The 18685-nt window shown below is 49.5% G+C and overlaps 2 protein-coding genes across 3 annotated transcripts; both read right to left on the bottom strand.

The window, feature by feature from the left end:
* Window positions 1-43: 43 nt before the first annotated feature.
* On the bottom strand, window positions 44-6605 carry GPATCH3 (G-patch domain containing 3). 2 transcript variants are annotated; one of them, XM_033422487.2, is made up of 8 exons: window positions 6040-6605; window positions 4348-4766; window positions 4177-4260; window positions 2649-2823; window positions 2250-2309; window positions 1525-1646; window positions 1289-1416; window positions 44-789 (listed from the first exon to the last, which is right to left on the bottom strand). In XM_033422487.2, the coding sequence occupies exons 1-8, from the start codon at window positions 6470-6472 to the stop codon at window positions 552-554; spliced, it is 1659 nt and encodes a 552-aa protein (XP_033278378.1). In that variant the 5' UTR covers window positions 6473-6605; the 3' UTR covers window positions 44-551. The 2 variants fall into 2 exon arrangements, with proteins under 2 accessions (XP_033278378.1, XP_004266674.1); XM_004266626.3 differs by lacking the exon at window positions 4177-4260 and having other exon boundaries at window positions 6040-6571.
* A 9076-nt stretch (window positions 6606-15681) lies between these two features.
* NR0B2 (nuclear receptor subfamily 0 group B member 2) lies at window positions 15682-17851 on the bottom strand. The gene is made up of 2 exons (XM_004266625.3): window positions 17245-17851; window positions 15682-16276 (listed from the first exon to the last, which is right to left on the bottom strand). Exons 1-2 carry the CDS (start codon window positions 17783-17785, stop codon window positions 16035-16037), a joined length of 783 nt encoding a protein of 260 aa, XP_004266673.1. The 5' UTR covers window positions 17786-17851; the 3' UTR covers window positions 15682-16034.
* Between the last annotated feature and the right edge of the window lie 834 nt (window positions 17852-18685).

The raw sequence follows: 18685 nt of genomic DNA, 5'->3' as shown, positions 1-18685 counted from the left end.
TTTCTCCACCTTCCTCCCGGCCGAATTAGAAGAGAAAGAGAAATTCGGTAGTAAAGTTTTTTATTCTCTCGTCAGGTCGCAGACCCGGGACACCTGCAGCGGACTCTCCGATGCCCGGTCCCAGCCAGTTAAGGGTAGAGGCGATGGAGGGCCCGCCCCAAGAGCGTCTCTTCCAACCACAAATCCTCTCCTCTTCCATGTCCCTTTTCCCCTCTTTCTGGGCTTCATGCTGAACCCACTCCCACCCTCCCCTTGCCCCCAGGAAGGTTGTGACGATAACCTCAGTCAATCCAGTTTTCACGGTGCTGGGGGAGGCAACAGGAGCAAGCCCAAACAGGGACTAGAGTTAGGAGACCACCGAGGACAAGTCATTAAGCGCTATCATCAAAAGGGAGGATAGGGGGCTTTTTATAAAAATGCCTCTGAGGTAGACAGGCAGAAGGCAAGTTCTGAACAAGCCGCGCAGACTGCTGCTCCCATAGTTCTTTCTGCTTCCGTGGGAGACAGGGCCAGGCAGAGGGCTGTCACTGTGCAATTATGAGTGATCCTGATTAAGGAAGCCCTTGAACTTGCCACTCACGCTCTGAGGGGCTGTCCGAGGCACAGCTGGAACCCCTCACAAAAGCCATATCTGTGCGAAACTTCATGCTGGTGGGTGGCTGGCGGCGGAGCAGCGAATCCCCCTGGTCCTGGGGTAGGGGCTCATCGTAGATGGTGGAGATGAGCCCTAAGCCAGTTCCACGGGGCCTCTTTGGTTGCACAAATGGCTGGAGCTTCTCTCCATGGTACCTGGATCAAAAAGAGCTCTCAGTGAGAGGGCTGCTATCTCACAGCAGTAAAGGGTTTGAGAAAGAACAGGGTAGAAGCTACTTCATATGTGGTTTGTCCCAAAGACTGAGCATTTAAATCTGGATCTTTGCTCTCCAGCCCCCTTATCCATCCATTGATAGTGCCAGCAACCAGAGGCCTCACATACTGCTTTCATTTTAAATGGTACACGAAATTTAGAACAACTGTCACCACTCTGTGACTTAGTCACTTTCTAATAGCAATCATCAAGTCCAAACTCCTCAGACTTGGGGGAATGACTCCCCCAGGAGATTAATGATCGTGTCAAGCCTGAGGACTCAGTCTTGAAAACGTTAGCGCCAAACATACTTTTTCCTTCTAATTCTGTTTTGAAGTTCATTCCCTAGGCGTCTCTAGCACCCAATCCAAAACCAGAGGGAAGAGGGTACAGCTGAAAGGCTCACTTGGGCTCCCAGGGAAGTCCCTCACCCATACTCACCCCAATCCACGCTTGCATCTGGGGTGCTGGCCGTCACTATCCAGGGCCTCGGGCACCCCTGAGCACCCGCTGCCCAGGCCCTGGCCCTCGGCCCAGCCCTGCCGCTCCATCACCTTCCGCCCAATGCCCTGCAGAGGGAAGGGAGAAGACTTGAGATGGGGCTCCTGTGGGGGCGGGGAAGGGAATGAGGGTAAAGAAGGAAAAGAGAGGGGTCGGCGGGCTGGCACAGTGCTCACCTTGGTGTGGCGCTCGAAGGTGCCCACCTGGTGTCCAATCACGGAGCCGGCCTCCTGGCCATCACGGAGTCTCTGTTCCAGACGAATTTGGACAGAGTCTCGGGCATCCTTGTCTCCACCATCTGAGGAAGTAGAGCCCAATTTGTGGAAGGGTCTCTCTCAGCAGAAGGGGGGTAAAATCAGGTTTCTAGGCCCTCACAAGATTTAAATATTCATTTTTATGGTGTGTTATTACTGTATTATTATTTCTCCCATTAGACTGGGAGCTCACCAAGAATAAGAACCACAGCTGTCTCATCTTACAGATGAGGAAACTGAAGTACAGAAAAGTCATAAAGCCAAAAAATGAGAGAGAGAATTAGGACCCAGGTCTTCCCTTCCCACCCCCCAACCACCCTAGGTCATTTCTGACTCCAGGATCTAAATTCTTAACCAGAGCCCGAACTCCTGACCCTCCCACTCTACTAGGGTCTGCCCATCAGAACCAGAGCTCCCTGAGGGCTATCACCACATGTCCTTCCTGCACAAAGAAAGGAAAAAGGCTCTGCCCACAACCAGCACTTAATGCACTCAACTAAAGATGTTTTAAGAGAGGAACCTCTTAGCGGGCTACCCCAAGGGAACTGGTGCCCTGTCTCAGCCTCTGCTAAGCAGGTCTGGTAAAGTGTCACTGCAAGGCCAGGGCACCATTCCACCTCCCAGTACTGCAACCTCTGGCCCAGTACCTGCATCGTAGTACACACTCATATCCACATCCCAGTCATCGGCTGTCTGTTCATCAAAGTCTGCAGATAGAAAAGCATCAAGCAGAGTGAGCCAAGGACTCTCAGTTCTGTCAAGAGTTAAATTAAATTAGACTTCCTAGAACTTGGGGCTTTTGATTTTATCTTCAAATCTCTCCTCTGAAGGGGGGTCATTCAGAATTTGTAGGAGGGCATTTTCTCTCCACTCCACTGATCCCTCACCCCTAGAAAGGATGGCTGGTCTCTCATATACGACCAGCGTAAGCCTCTTCCCTAGCCCTTTAGTTGGGCTCACTGCCAGGGAACCCACCGTGTGGATCACAGCGCCCTGAGCGAACGCAGCAGGGATCACCCCTGCCCTTGCCCGGGTGCCAGTGTTACCTCCTTCCTCTTCCTGCCAGAATTGGGCATCAGTGTAGAACACCAGGCCTGAGCCGCCCTTCTCCCACTTGAGCTCGATCTCCTCCTCAAAGAGCTGCTCAGTGGTCCGCTCCTGCCCGGTCACGTCCTCATGCAGCGCTTCGTGCCGCTCCCACTCCTCACCCCGCTCATCGTCCTGGGAGAAGGTGGGGAGAGGTGATCTGCCTGTCCAGCTTCCTGACCTCAGGCCCACGAGGAGGGCAGCTCAGTGCACAGGAGGTCCCATAGATGGGACCTCGGCTCCTTTCCTCCAAATTTCTCTGAGAAGCAGCACTTTCTGGCCGATAAGCCGTGACCAAAACATCTCTCCATGCCCTGTTTCTCAACATACTTGGCCCCTTCCGCCACAAGCCTGACTCACTCTTATCCCTGTGCTTTTGGCCATGTTGTTCTCCCTGCCCAAATATCTGCCCTCCTCTTCCACCACCACCTCCTCTTCACTTGGTTAAATCCTCCTCATTCCTCAAGTTCTGTAGCTCACATGAGGTCCCCCACCACTCTCACTGGTCTCTGAATTTCTCACTGCTAATCAATACACCCTGTTTATGCCTTTCTACATTATGTCACAAAGAAAGAAGGGACAGGAACTAAACTTATCGTCTACTGTGTCAGGCCCTTCACATACCTTAGCTCCTTTAATCACCCCAACAACGCTGTGAGGTTAGTACCATTATTCCCATTCTACAGGTGATGAAACCTCGATTTAGAGGAGTAAAGTGATTTGCCTAAGAGAGGGGCAGAGCCAGCGTTCAAACCCATACCATACCACATCCCCTTTCCAGATGCTGGTTCTCTCTCTTCAGGGAGCTTGAAGGCTCTTTGTGGGAAGGAAATGAGTCTTAAAATGTCTTTGGAATCCTGTGCTAGCCCCTGTGTTTACAACTGCTTGACTGGACTTGTGGAATGACAGAATGACTCCTGGCTTGAAATCTTGGGGACTCCTGCCCCAGTTAAACTCCAGGAGGTCTCAGGAATCACTGCTACAGAGCAGGGGCTGGAGAAAAGGCAGGACAGTACCACACACTAAGGATGTGGTCCAGATGTGTTAGCAGCTCTGAGCTGGGAATTTTGAAGACACAGGTCAATTACTTCTTACCCAGAGTATGCATTTAAAAAGTTTCCCAATAAATCACACCTCTCCCGATTGTATGGATGAACAAACAAGTTTGGAGAAAGACGTAGAAGAAACGTCTATTTCATTGATAAAGTTAGAGTGGAGGCTAGTGTTCAATCCACAGACTCAAGGTCAGAAAATAGAGGCGACTTCTCAACCACATAATGAAAGCACACAGAAGTTAGACAAGCAGCGAAGGGGACTGGGTTCACAGCCCAGCTGTGCCTCTGCTTCCTTAGGTGATCTTATCTCTTGGTCAGTGGATTTCATCAATGAAAGGGACCCTCCTTACATTTCTTCTGAAGGAATGAAAAGAAGACCCCTTTGAGAATCTTTTGATAAAAGCTCTGGCCCCTCTCCCAAAGAAACATATACCTGCACGTGCAAATGCAGTTTTACGTTCAAGGTCAGGGAGTTCAAAGTCTTTGGAAGCCTCCTGAGGACCCCAGGTTTAGAACTCTGGTAATACACAATTGAAGAGCGGTGCTGTTAACGCCTTGGCCTCTCTAAGCTGCCAGCAAGGACAAGGTGGCTCCCTGTACTCACGTCATCTGAGTGTGACTCTTCTTCCTCTTCCTCTTCTTCCTCTGGCTCTTCACAGGGGTTGGCTGGTACGTCTGCCAAGCAGGTTCCCTGGGGTATCTCCTCACCCTCGGCTGTGTACACAAGCTCTGCCTGCTCCACAGTCTCTGAGTCCTCATACTTGAAGGGCACATTGCCGTAGCGCCGGGAGGAACCTGTCTTGGGGAACTGGAGATGCAGCTGGGTGATGATCCGAGGGGGTAGACGGCAGGCCCGGATCAACTCCAAAAAGACCCGCAGGGGAGTCCCCACATTCCCGTTGGGCATCAGCACCGGTGGGTTCAGCTCTGGCAGTTGCCTCAGGTCGGCCAGCGTGAAGGCTTCACTCTCAGCCTTCCGACTCTGCAGTTCCTTCCGGGTCTTGAAGGGAAAGGAGTCCAAACCTTGGAAAGCAGGGAGAAGAATAGCTCTTGAAACCTAGAAGTCTCCAGCAACACTTGAGTCAGAAACTGTTCAAGGTTTAAATCCTTTAGCCTAATGCTGTTTCTCCCTTTCAAACTTTTCCAGAGTCCCTTCCTCTGTTCCCTGACCAGAACCACCTAGTAATCTCATGCCATTTCTCATCACCTAGGCTAAGCTCATAAGTTTCTTCCAGATCTGATTCCTGATGACCTTTTGATTTTCAACTGCCACCAACCCTCACCCCCTGCACACCGTCACACCATGTGTTCCAATCACATCAAACAATTTAACATGCCCTGAGAGTTTCATGGGCTTTCACATATCTGTGTCTTTGCAAATGCCATTTACTTTGAACACCATTCTTTCCCACCAACTCCTGTTTATCTTTCAAGATCCAGATGCAAAGCCACATTTCCTAATCCTTCTAGGAAATGGGTTTCTCCCTCCCCTGTCATCTCACAGCAGTTGGTGTTAAAGAGCACAGGCTCTGGAGCAAAACGCCCAGTTAGTACTGTGACTCTGTCACCTTGTAATATAACATAACTTCCGTATTCTTCAGTTTCCTCACTTATAAAATGGGTAACAATAGCTCCTACCTTATAGGATTGTTGTGAAGAGTCAATAAGAAAACGAAAAGACTTCGAACCGTGCCCAGTAAGTGCACAGGAAGTGCTCAGTAAACGTTAACAATTAGAATGGCATCTCTGTGACACTTACCTTTTTACAAATCTGTCTTCCTCTCTGGATTCTGAGCACAGACTGTGTCCAACTGTGCTCTGCATACCAGCTAGAGTCACACTACGTCTAGCAATACAGGCTAGATTTGTTGAATGAATAAATTAGAGGGCCCTGCACTGTGCTTCCTGTTTCCCTATCAAAGTGATTTCCCATGAAAATGGGAGCTGTCCAGAGAAAAGAGTTTGTCTCTTCATTTGCATCTTGCCAACAGAGGACTGGGTGGAGAGCAACAAAGACAATATCTGATTTCCTTTTTCCCCTTCTATGTCAGTGCAAAAGAGGATAGACTTAATAAATAGACTTAATAAATGGGAAAGATCATCTGAATAGGCCTCTTTTTTTTTTCCCCCCGAGTTTTTCTAACGTGAGAGTTGAGCCTGAAACTTTGTCCAGAAATGATATAAACTCCTAAAGAGCCCTAACGAGAGACCTGACTTATCCTCAACAATCCTCAGGGACGGTGCCTCTGTTCCAGTGCCTCTAGTAGTCCCAGTCTATTCTCTCTCCTACTCGTACCTGATGCCTCAGTAGGTAGCCGAAGTCTGCGGATGAAACAACGACCAGGTAAGCAAGTCCCCTGAGAATCCAGCCACCGGCGGCCCGAGTACATACGGAGAAACCTCTGGGCTTGAGTTGGCCCCCGTACCGAGATGACGCAGCAGCAGGTGCGGGTCTGGGCAGGAGCAGAGTCCTGAGTGGAGAGAGTGCGGGCATCGTTGAGTGAAGTCTGGGCGAGACCCTGGCGGATAGGAGTTAGGGTAGAGTCGGGAGCAGCCTGGGGAGGGGCCCGCTCAGGCCGATGCCGGTAGTGGAAACAGAGGAAGCCACAGCCGCTCTGTTCCCGGAACTGGCTAAAGTAGCTCCGTAGCTGGGCTGAGCGCAACTCCGACGGGATACCGCTCACTATTAAGTAAACTGCCGCCTCCTCCGCCGCACTGGACGCCGCCATCTTGGGTGTCACATGATCGGCTGGAACCAACACTTGCGAGAATATTGCGAGGGGCGTTGAGGTGCTGCAATAAATACTGCGTAACCGGTGATTAGTTCGCCGGGATTGAGGACGTGGAACCAAGAGCTGGGAAAGCACAGAAGGAAGTCGCTAGGTCCCTTTCCCACAGACAGAAGCCGGTGATGATGGGTAAAACTGACCTGAGAAGTGGGGTTACGGCTCTGTTTCATAAGACGCTAGTGAGGATCAAATCAGAAGCCTGAGGGAGAGGCAGTGTTTAAGATTTTTAGCTGTTGGATATCTCCCAAACCTAATCGCAGTTCTTTATCAGTTTAGGGCCTTTTCAGTCGTAAATCCATTTATGCTACCAAAACATATTGGTGAACTCTCACAAAATCAGTAAGATAATCCAATTGAAAAGTGGGCCGAAGACCCTTCACAGAAGAGAAACACATGCAGTTAACAATGAAAGATGGTCAGTCTCAATCATCAAGGGAATGTAATGAGACCCACTTCATAGCCACCTGGTTGGCAAAAAATTTTAAATCCTCAAATCCTCTTTTAAACCCTGACGATATAGAGCAACTGGAGCTCCCATACGCTGTTGGAAGTGTGAACTGGTACCACCACTTTGGAAAACAATTTGGCATTACCCTGTAAAAGTGAAACTACACATACCTTTTGACCCAGCCATTCCACTTACAGTTATATATTTTAAAGAAATTCTTGCGTATGTTTATCAGGAGATGTACCGACAAGGTTGAACCTCGCTCAAGCCCTGTGATCCTGGAAAAGTTAAGAAACCCCTCCCACCCTTTTGTGTTCTGGAACACAACTTACTGCAAAGAGACACCCTTCTTTATATTACTTAGATAAAACTCATGGGTGCCCCCTTGTTTACCTATGGCAAGGCTAGACACAGACTCCAAGTTTAAATTCTTTGCCTCATAAACGCTTAGATGAACTGCTTTTCCCCACAGAACAACGAAAACAAAATGCTTGTTAACTAAACTTTGGTTAAGCTTCTCTCCTTCCTCCAGGTCCATGAACTTTGCACTGTGTCCCCCTCCCCCAGCTTGAGCTGTACACAACCCCTCCTTAACAGCCCCTCCTGAGAATAGGCTGGGTTCAGGGTAAAACATTCTCTGATCTATTGTGCCATAAGCCATTCCTGGTCATCCCACGTCCTCACACCCAGTTCTTTCTAGCCTTATTTACTCCTCCCTGTGAAAGAAAACCTCTTTGCCTAACCCTTGAGACACGTGTAGGTCTATGGTTAGAGCTTCTCTCTTTGCAATAGCTTCCTTCTCCCTATTTCAGTAGTTCCTTTCCTTCCTTGCAATAATCACTTCAAATAAAGTCCCTCCTTCCTAAGTCCAGATTTGTTTGTTATTTGACAGTATGTATGAATATTCATAGCTGCAGTGTTTGTAGGAGCAAAAACTGGCATTCAGTACCAATAATTTCAGGTATATGATACTGAGTGAAAATAAGTCAGAAAACAGAATATTCCACTTGTATAAAGTTCAAAAAATACAAATCAATCACATTTTTTAAGGATACACATATAAGTATGCTTTAAGATCATAAAGGGAGTTCCATGGTGGCCTAGTGGTTAGGATTCCGGGCTTTCACTGCCAGGCCGGTTCAATCTGCGATCCCGCAAGCCACGTGGCGCTGCCAAAAAAAAAAAAAAAAAAAAAAGTCAAGGCTTAGAAATTTGATCCTTAGCTAGCAGTGTGACTTGGGGCAAGTTGCTTAACTTCTCTGAACCTAAATTTCCTCATCTGTTGGATAGGAATAATAGTCCCTACCCTTAGAGGACTGTGGTGAGAATTTAATGTCATCACGCATATAAAAGTCCTCAGTAGGGCTTCCCTGGTGGCGCAGTGGTTGAGAGTCCGCCTGCAGATGCAGGGGACGCGGGTTCGTGCCCTGGTCCGGGAAGATCCCACATGCCGCGGAGCAGCTGGGCCCGTGAGCCGTGGCCGCTGAGCCTGCGCGTCCGGTAAATGCCTAGCATACAGTAAACCCTCCTTAGACGTTACCTGTTATTTTCATGAGAATGGGGAGCCACAAATATGAGAGGGCTTTCCCTACTTATTTTATTTTATTTATTTATAAATATTTATTTATTTATTTGGCTGCTCCAGGTCTTAGTTGCGGCACGCGGGATCTTCAGTTGCAGCATGTGAACTCTTAGTTGTGGCATGTGGGAATCTTAATTCCCCAACCAGGGATCGAACCTGCAGTGGAAGCGTGGAGTCTTAGCCACTGGGGAAGTCCCTCCCTACTTATTTTAATTTTTCATCTTTGTACGCCTTTCACATAGTAGGTGTTTAGGGAAAGCTGGTTGGTTGTTGGAGGCCTTGCTGCCTTTGGGAGGGATCAAGAAATGATTAACCCCCAATTCAGTGTAGTCATTACCTTTGGGTGATAGATTTAGAAAGATGTCAAAAGTTGATGGCAATAATGATCTGTGGAACAATGATGAGGGTTCTTGTACTGCTACTCTTTTTTTTTTTTTTTTTTTTTAAACCTGGGCCCGTGGCAGTGAAAGCACTGGGTCCTAACCACTGAATGCCAGGGAATTCTCAGTACTGTTACTCTTTATATATTACATATATTTTATAAATATCTTATTTTACTCAATATTTTTAAAGTTTTTTTAAAACATTAATTTATTTTTGGCTGTGTTGGGTCTTAGTTGCAGCACGCGGGATCTTTCGCTGTGGTGCGCAGGCTTCTCTCTAGTTGTGGCACGAGGGCTCCAGAGTGCATGGGCTCAGTAGTTACGGCACGTGGCCTTAGTTGCCTCGTGGCATGTGGGATCTTAGTTCCCTGCCCAGGGATCAAACCCACGTCTCCTGCATTGGAAGGCAGATTCTTAACCACTGAACCACCAGGGAAGTCCCATATTTTACTCAATATTTTTAAAATCTTAAAAGGGAAAATAATATTTCAAAAAGCAATAAAGCAAGTAATTACATTGTGGTGATCGCAAATATCCACCTATTCAAGAAATAAAAAATAAAAACAGTTCTAATGAGCATCTGGGTAATTGTGAAAAGGGACAACGTTATGTCTGGACTTTAAAATCTGCCGAGGGATGTTTAGATTGGTACACTATTTTAGAAAACTAGCAAGATCTACTCAAGTTGAGCACGTGTTCTATGACTCGGTAATTCCGATTCTTGTTATATAGCACCAGTTCTGCAAACATCCGTGCACCAAAAAAAGGTGTGCAAGAATAATGCTAGCATTATTATTTGATGAACCAAATGTTCCTCAGCAGTATAATGGGTGGATAAATTGTAGTGTAATGGGATACTTTACAACAATGAAAGTGAATGGGTTACTGCTACACAGAGCATAGATTATATCTGGATCTCAGATATAATATCAAGTAAAAGAAGACAAACACAAAAAAGTACATGCTATACAATTCCATTTATATAAAGTTTGAGACAAGCAATCTCATCATGTTGGAAATCAGGGGTTAGTGATACCCTTTGGGCAGGAGGGAGTGGTAATGATGGGGAGGGTTTCTGGAGTGTTGCCAATGCTCTATTTCTTGAGCTGGGTGGTGGTTACAGGGTTGTATTCATGTCGTGATAATTCACCAAGCTATGCAGGTCTGATTTGCATACTTTTATGTATATTATACAGAAAAGGTTTAGTTAAAGCTATCTTTTTAAAAATCTGAAAATTGAAAAATAAGTGTTACGTAGCAAATGATGTGAACTGGGTTTCCCTGGTGGCGCAGTGGTGGAGAGTCCGCCTGCCAATGCAGGGGACACGGGTTCGTGCCCCGGTCCGGGAAGATCCCACATGCCGCGGAGCGGCTGGGTCCGTGAGCCATGGCCGCTGAGCCTGCGCGTCAGGAGCCTGTGCTCCACAACGGGAGAGGCCACAACAGTGAGAGGCCCGTGTACCGCGAAAAAAAAAAAAAAAAGGATGTGAACTGAAATAAAAATGGTGTGCTCTGGAAAAGCTGTCAGATGACCCAAGAAGTTACGCACTTATGACTACACACAGTTGCCATTTGTGGGATGGAATTTCCGAGACTCACAGGATGCTCAGTGTGTAGTAGATTATCAATAAATCATCATTGATGGAATGAATATTCCTGGCACTAACATGGGGATGTGCTGCTGAGTGTGGCTGGGTACTTTCTCCAGGGAAAGTGGGCCACTTCCTTGGGGGAACAAACAGGCCAGATTTCTCATCAAAAACTTAAACTCAAAGGTAACCAAGACTACATTTAAAAAAATTTGTGTGTGTGTGTTGTGTATTTTATTTATCATTATTATTTCTGGCTGTGCTGGGTCTTGGTTGCTGCATGGGGACTTTCTCTAGTTGTGGTGAGTGGGGGCTCCTCTGTGTTGTGGTGCACCAGCTTTTGATTGTGGTGGCTTCTCTTGCTGCAGAGCATGGGCTCTAGGCACATGGGCTTCAGTAGTTGCAGCACGGAGGCTCTGTAGTTGTGGCACACGGGCTTAGTTGCTCCGCAGCATGTGGGATCTTCCCGGACCAGGGATCGAACACCTGTCCCCTGCATTGGCAGGCGGATTCTTTTTTTTTTTTTTTACATCTTTATTGGAGTATAATTGCTTTACAATAGTGTGTTCGTTTCTGCTTTATAACAAAGTGAATCAGTTATACATATACATATGTTCCCATACCTCTTCCCTCTTGCGTCTCCCTCCCTCCCACCCTCCCCATCCCACCCCTCTAGGTGGTCACAAAGCACCGAGCTGATCTCCCTGTGCTATGTGGCTGCTTCCCACTAGCTATCTACCTTACCTTTGGTAGTGTATATATGTCCATGCCTCTCTCTCACTTTGTCACAGCTTACCCTTCCCCCTCCCCATATCCTCAAGTCCGTTCTCTAGTAGGTCTGTGTCTTTATTCGGCAGGCGGATTCTTAACCGCTGCGCCACCAGGGAAGTCCCAAGACTACATTTTCACTCTCATTCTGCCTTACAGTGAGGTGGGGAGAAGGAGTCTAGGTGCTGTTATTTATTCTCCACTTGATCATCTCTGACCGTTAACGACTCAAGATAGCATAGCATTGAAGAGCACAGGCCCTAAATCCAGACCAGCTGAGTTCAAATCCTGACTCCATTACTATTAACTGTGTAACCTTGAGCAAGTTACCTAACTCGGTGCCTCGGTCTCTCCATCTGTGAAATGGAGATAATGATAGTACTTCCAGCATAGAGTTGTAAGACTTAAATAACATAATCCATATAACATGTTTAGAGCATAGCTCTCCATAACTGTTAGCTGGTTATTGTTTAGTAGCTATCCAGAACGACCTGCCAGAAATGGATGGTCCCCTTTGTTAACCCTGATTCCCCAAGACCTTAGCCTTGTTGCCTCCACCAGTTTCACTGGGATTGCCTCTCTCTGCTGCCTTGTTCTGTGACATGGCCCCTGTTCAACTCTCCAGGATCCTCTCTTGCTCTTAGGTCTCCTGGGACCCAGTTGCCCCAGACCACTGGAAGTTAGCAAAACATCCTTGAACTCTGACACCTCTGTGCCTTTGCACCTATCGTTCCCTCTTGCCTGGCAACTCCCTATTCAATCTCTTTAGCTCATAGCAGCTACCACTTGGCTGAAGCATTTTTCCCATCTCCAGGCAGATTTAATTACTACCTCTTCTGAGCCCCTGCTGCCTGTTGGATGTCCCTCTATCACAGTTCAGATCACTCCGTGTTACAGTTACTTGTGTGTCTCTCTGCCATATAGGCAGGATGTTCAATGAAGGCAGAGACTGTATCTTATTTATTCTGTGCTCCTCAGCATCTAGCACAGGATCTGGTACAGTGGACATCAAGAAAGATGTTGAAAATGGCATGAATGGATGGATAGATACCTGGGTGTTGGCTTTTTGCTGGCATCATAAATTCTAGGTTACGTGACTGTACCAAGGGCAGGGTGTGTCAGCGCAGGGCACAGCACCCGTCAACAGCCTGACTGCTTAATAAGCAGTCAACGATATGGCTAACGAAGGTAGAAATAATGATGATAATAAAATGGTACCTGAGGCTGACCCAGAGCCACAGCCACTCTCCTGCTTCCTAGTGCGTCAGCCCTGGCTGGGCCTGAGGACAGGGATCAGGCTGAGAGACAGTCAGTAAACAGTGGCTAAGCTGGCTCCAGACAACCTGATCTTGGCCATGACTCACTCCAGCCTGTGCTGGCCAGAGCCCCGCCTCCACAGTCACACAGGCCTGAGTTCAAATCCCAGCACAGATGGTGATCAGTCCAAACCTTGAATAATTTGCATACCCTGTCTAAGCCTGTTTCTTCCTCTACCCTCTCTGGTTGATGTGACACAGTTCCCACCGTTAAGATACTGATGGTGAAGACAACCTCCCACCTTTGGAAACCCTGCAGTCTCATGGAGAAAGCATTATTGCCCTTATTAAATTGTATTATAGGAGGGGCTTCCCTGATGGCGCAGTGGTTGAGAATCTGCCTGCCAATGCAGGGGACACGGGTTCGAGCCCTGGTCTGGGAAGATCCCACATGCCGCGGAGCAACTGGGCCCGTGAGCCACAACTACTGAGCCTGCCCATCTGGAGCCTGTGCTCCGCCACAAGAGAGGCCGCAACAGTGAGAGGCCTGCACACCGCGATGAAGAGTGGCCTCCGCTCGCTAAAACTAGAGAAAGCCCTCGCACAGAAACGAAGATCCAACACAGCCAAATAAATAAAATAAATTTATTTTTAAAAAATTGTATTATAGGGACTTCCCTGGTGGTCCAGTGGTTAAGACTCCACTCTCCCAATGCAGGGGGGGCCTGGTTTCGATCCCTGGTCAGGAAACTAGATCCCACATGCTGCAATGAAGGGCCCGCATGCGGCAACAAAGATCGTGCGTGCCGCAACTAAGACCAGTGCAGCCAAATAAATAAATAAAAATCTTTTTTAAAACTGTATTATAATTTTCTCTTTAGTTTTGCTAAATTTGTCTTTATGTTCCTCTAGAAGGCTTGGGTAGGGCACAGGGAGTGACTCAAAAGATACAGACAAGAAATAAAAGTGTAGCTCCCCAATCATGTGTAGGGGTAGGGAAGAAATTTGCAAAGGAACAAGGTAGGCTAATAGGGAAGCTATTTGGATGATGGAAACATTAGGTAAATTGAGGGAAAAGGCTGGGGTGGAGAGTGGAGAGGAGCGCTTTCTAATGCCTGCTCAGGGTTAGGGAGGGCGGGTGAGAGACAGGAAGACTCAGTCTGAGGTTCAGAGAGGAGCAACAGTAAACTAATGGGGGCAGTTGGTGAAGGGACATGAAAGATAGAATGACCCCAAATCCCTGAATCTGCAGGATTTGACTCCTATGGGGAGATGAGTCATCTGCTCTTGAAAGCATTGCATTGACTCATGCGTCTGCAAGGTGAGATGGGCCCAAGGGTTGGGAGGGGCAGGGCAGGGACAGGTGTCAGGGACTGAGGTCTGGGTCTGGGGTTCTGGTGGAGGGTGAAGGGGTAGAGGGGTGCAGGGCTTGTTCCTGGGCTTTAGAGGACATCTCTACTTGGGGATATGATTAGGTCCTGGCTGGGGGGGTGTCGCTGAGCAGGACATGGCCTTTCTGAGAGAAGGGTGGATATTGGGGTCGCCGTGGGAAAAGGGAGCGATTGAGGCCCTAAATGCTGGACAGAGCAGTTTGGCCTGTACGTGCAGCTTCTGGGTAGAACCTGAAGTGTATGGACTCAGGTCTCCCTACGCTGGGGCCACTTTTTCTTTTACTGTGAAATACAGAAGGTGGAGAGCATGCTCTGGTGTGTCCCAGCCATGGGTGGAGGGATGTAGGTGTGAACGTCTGGCTTGGGGGCACATCTCCTCTCTGTGAATGTGTTTGCCGTATGTCGCTGAGTGAGTGTACCTGGACTGTGCATTTCTGTGCTGCGTGTGGGCCGATGGAGGGTCTGTTTTGTGGGTCTATGTAAGCGTGTCTGAGTTGTTCAACTTAGTGTGTCTGTGAGAGAGAGTTGTAGGTCTGAGTTGTGTGAGTGTCTTCGTTGTGGGGTCTGGGTGTCTGAGTGGTGAGTGGGTGATTGGGTAAGGGACAGGGGTGCCCTTGCTGCTGGTACTGGGTGCCCATAATGGGTACATGGCCGGTTCAGTTGTGGTGCCTTTCTTTGTGGCTTTAGGGAAAGGTCTGAGTGATGATGACTCCTAGACTGCTGTCCCTGAGTGAATGACCTTTCATTGAGTAATAATTAACTTGGCCCCGCCGTGAGAAGAATCCAAACTGTGGTGGTGAGGGGGGTGGGGCCTGGTTGGGACAGGCCTCATTGCTGGAGAAAGGAGGAGACCTGAAAGGGGGTCCTATAGGCATGTGTGTTGTTATCATTCCCTCCTGCCCACCCTGCAGGTCAGTGACCTTGACCTGAGTGATATTCAAAATATTTAACAAACAGTGAGGCACAGACATTGACTAATCAGAATAGACACAAGCCATGCACTGAATGGAGCAGCCCCGGAAGCCGTGGCTATGCCAAGCGTTGCCCTCTAGCTGCTGGACATGGGGATGGATTCCAGGAGAAGGGCCGGCACAGAGGGGCAGGGGAGCTCCAGGCAGTGGCTATGAGCCAACTGTCATGGAAGTGTGTTTCAGACTTTAACAGCTGGTGTGGCAACTAAGTCTCCGTCTGCTCCGGTTTCCAAGCAGCCTCCAGGCCAGCCCTAATTGCCCTTGCCCCCTTCCATTGGGAGAACTGTGGACTAGACTCCTCTGTCCGCTGAAGGAATGGGGGAAGTGAATGATCCCAAACTGAAGAAGTTCCTGTAACCCGTCTGTTTCAATTTGGAAATGGGCTGCTTCATTTTCCTTATTGGCTATAATTGGCAGTTCTCACTGAGGTGAGAGGGAGGCCGGGGCAGGAGCTGAGGGAGGGGTCAGCAGGGGATTTGAAGACAGGGAGAGACACTCCCTACCCCCTAAGATAAAGGCAAGGACATGAGAGGGTCCTGAACTGACACTGCCCCCTGAACTCAGACCCACGTGAAATAAATCTCACCCCCAGAAATGAAATCATCATCCCACTCTGAAAAATTAAAATTCCAGTTTCCTGAGGTCTGGCTTCTGTGCCACTTATAGTTCCTTCCTCTTGGGCTCCCACTCACAGGGGCAGGGTGGCTCGGGAGGTGAACGGGTCCCTTCCACATGTACAAATTACAGTGTCAGGCTCCAAGTGTATCACACCTTTTATTACAAAACCCAATAACTTAAGTCAGTTCTGTACAAAGTCAATAGGACTCCTGGCCCAATGAGCAGTCGAAACTTCCAACCCCGTCCCAGGAAGGGATAGGAGTCTTGGCCCAGAGGCTCTGGGACCACCAAGGGCTGGCCAGACAGCTGGAGCACTGCGTCCAAACCAAGGAAGGCCAAGATGGGGCTGGGCCGAGCGAGGGCCCCATAGCCCGCCTGGCTGGGCCGGGACCAGCTGCTCATGGGAAGCCTCTGGGAGCACCGGGTCACCCAGGGAACAACCAGGCCGAATCAGTGCTGCCAGCCTCCACCCAGTCTCTGCTTGAGCTGGAGCAGGTCACCTCAGCAAAAGCATGTCTTCGAGGAGGCCAGCGATGTCAACGTCTCCAATGACAGGGTGAAAGAACAGGTCTCCAAGCAGGCTGGGTGGAACGGACTTGAGGGTGGAGGCCGTGAGGAGGACACGAGCCAGGCGGCTTTGGCCTGCTGGGCACCAGGGCTCCAGGACCTCCCACAGGGCCTGGTGCGCCTCCTGCTGCAGGTGCCCGATGTGGGAGGAGGCGTGGAGGCCTGGCACGTCTGCGGGCAGAGAAGGCACAGATGGCTGGTGAGTAGCCTACTCTGACACCACGGGGCAAGACTGGCCCAAGACCGGAGGCCACCGGCTTGGCCTTTGAGGCCCCATTACTATCTCCTTCATTTATTTATTTATCACTTCATTTTTCCATCCTTTATGGAGAGGCAGTATAGAGCAATGGTTAAGACCCAGGCTGCCTGGGTTTGAATCCCACACTGCCACTTATTAACTGTGTGACCTTGGACAAAGTTACTCAATCTCTGTGCCTCGGTTTCCTTATTGGTAAAATTGGGATAAATAATAATACCTATCTCCTAGGCTTGTTATGAGGTTTAAATGAGCTAGCATATGTAAAAGTCTTAGAACTGGACCTAACATATGGTAAGTTAATATGAGTATTCACTATGATTATAATGAATTATAATAATGCATTCTACGAGGGCCTTTGGTGAGGAATTCTCATCTAGATGCTCTCCAGATTACAAAGAACACTTCCTCTATCCATTGCTCTCCCAGCTGAAGTTTATGGGGACTCCTCCCTCTCCTCCCCCACACCCCTTCATCTTTATTCCTCTTCTCTATGTGGTCTTTCTGAACCCAGAGTTTCACCTTCAGAACTTCCCCATGCAGTCCGCTCGTGAAGGCATGACTGAGGCACAGCTGTGTCTGCCCACCCTCCCCTTCCCCACTCCCACCTTCCCTGAGGGTCAGGGCAATTTCTTAGGCAGAGTGGCAAGGACTAGATACTGATATGAATAGACCTGAGTCCCCATTCTTGCTCTGCCCCTACCTGGCTGTGTGGCTTTCACCAAGTCAATTAGCCTCTCTGAGCCTCTTTTGTGAGATGACTATTTGGTGATAATCAGGACCCAAAGTGATCACAGATGTCAAGCCCTTAGAAGGCGCTGTCCCTGGCTGGGCCCTGCCCCCCCTCCAGCCTTGGCCCATCCAGGAATGTCTGGGAGCTCACCAGGGTTGAAGAGGATGGTCCCTTTCAGGTAGGCATATTCTTTGGGGCCCAGCTCCAGACTCCAGAAGGACTCCAGGCAGCACTGAAGCCACTGCACTGCAGCCAGTGAGGGCTGGGGCCGATCCAACACCTGGCCATTGCCTGCACCGCTGGTGGGCTCCTCCAGCAGGATCTTCTTGAGTATGCTGGGAACTGGGAGCTCAGCCACCTCGAAGGTCACAGTGTCTTGGGCCAACCCAAGCAGGAAGAGGGGGCCCCAGCAGCACCGCAGCAGCTGTCGCCGATCCTGGGGGGGCAGCTGGCAGAAGGACGGCAGGTTCCTGAGGAAGGCCAACGTCTTGGCCAGAACATCCAAGGCCTCCCGGCAGGTGCGATGGGGAGTACACAGTCGGACGGGCCGGTGCTGCCTGCACAGGCAGCGGCCACGGGCTGGGGGCACAGAGGGCCAGTCCCTGATGCTGGGGCTCAGAAGTGCATACAGAATGGTTGGGCGGCCTGCAGCACCCTGGCATGGGCAGGTCCCTGGCTGGCTGGAGCTCATGGTTGCGGATCTGTTCCTCCTTCCTCCAGGCTTTCCCGCCCCCTGCTTTGTGCTGTGGGTGCTATTTATATCCACAAATGGGGGAGGGAGGGGGGAACCGCCCAACAACCTTGACTCCAGAAGTCATGTTCATTGAAAAAAAAAAAAAGAAACTCACACTGACCCTGGCAGGACCGGTGGGGAAGTGGCGGGGGAGGGAGGCCTGGAAGCTCCACGTGGCCCTGATATCACTTCAGTCAATGAAGCAGCGGGTGCAGGGCACAGGGTCACCTGCCTGCTGGCCCTGCTGCCCCTTATCAGATGATTCAAGTGGATAAACAGGGTCATTAACACAGGCTGTACCAGGGCACCAAGGCCTCAGGTGCACAATCAGCAGGTGGCCATGGCAGGTGGCCCTATTTGTGCCTGCAGGACTCTCGCTCAGCTAGGAAGCCAGCCCCAGAGCTGGACAAACCTTGAATACATGGCCCAGCCTGGAAGCGCCTTATCGCTCACTTGTTTGCCTAACCTTGGGGCCCTACTCCTGTTGTTGGTGAGGAATAGGCTTCGGGGAAGGGAGCCAGGATCCTGGGGGGCTGGGAGGACTTTGCCCACTGTGCAGTCTAGGAGGCTGCCTTCCTCTTCCTCCAGTTCTGGGGGGCCCTGCACGAATAAGGTCCTTAAGAGCTCTTTCTCCCCAGCCTGGATTCCTGGAGCTCCTGAGGGGCCATATCTGCTGAGAAGCCCTTGCAGAATGACAATGAAATACTGCTGTTTACTGAGCACCTACTATGTGCCAGGCACTTCCCACTCTAATATTCAGAGTTTCCTTATGAGGCACGATTCTTACTTTTTGAGACTCAAAGAGGTAAAGTGACTTGCCCAAGTTCACACCATTAAGAAGAGACAGAGCCCACACCG

Source organism: Orcinus orca, chromosome 1 (genome assembly GCF_937001465.1).
Source record: "Orcinus orca chromosome 1, mOrcOrc1.1, whole genome shotgun sequence".
Taxonomy (NCBI): Eukaryota; Metazoa; Chordata; class Mammalia; order Artiodactyla; family Delphinidae; genus Orcinus; species Orcinus orca.
Note: the sequence above shows the minus strand (reverse complement) of the source record. Positions and strands in the feature narration are given on the sequence as shown.

What these genes read in the sequence shown, in the direction of transcription:
- NR0B2 (XM_004266625.3), bottom strand. Translation starts at nt 17,785, where the DNA reads ATGAGCTCCAGCCAGCCAGGGACCTGCCCATGCCAGGGTGCTGCAGGC. An exon ending in GACCATCCTCTTCAACCCTG is followed by an intron (nt 16,277 to 17,244) that starts GTGAGCTCCCAG and finishes CTCTGCCCGCAG; the next exon opens with ACGTGCCAGGCCTCCACGCC.
- GPATCH3 (XM_033422487.2), bottom strand. Translation starts at nt 6,472, where the DNA reads ATGGCGGCGTCCAGTGCGGCGGAGGAGGCGGCAGTTTACTTAATAGTG. An exon ending in AAGAGTCACACTCAGATGAC is followed by an intron (nt 4,261 to 4,347) that starts GTGAGTACAGGG and finishes GTGTATTACCAG; the next exon opens with AGTTCTAAACCTGGGGTCCT. An exon ending in AACTGCATTTGCACGTGCAG is followed by an intron (nt 2,824 to 4,176) that starts GTATATGTTTCT and finishes ACCTTCTCCCAG; the next exon opens with GACGATGAGCGGGGTGAGGA.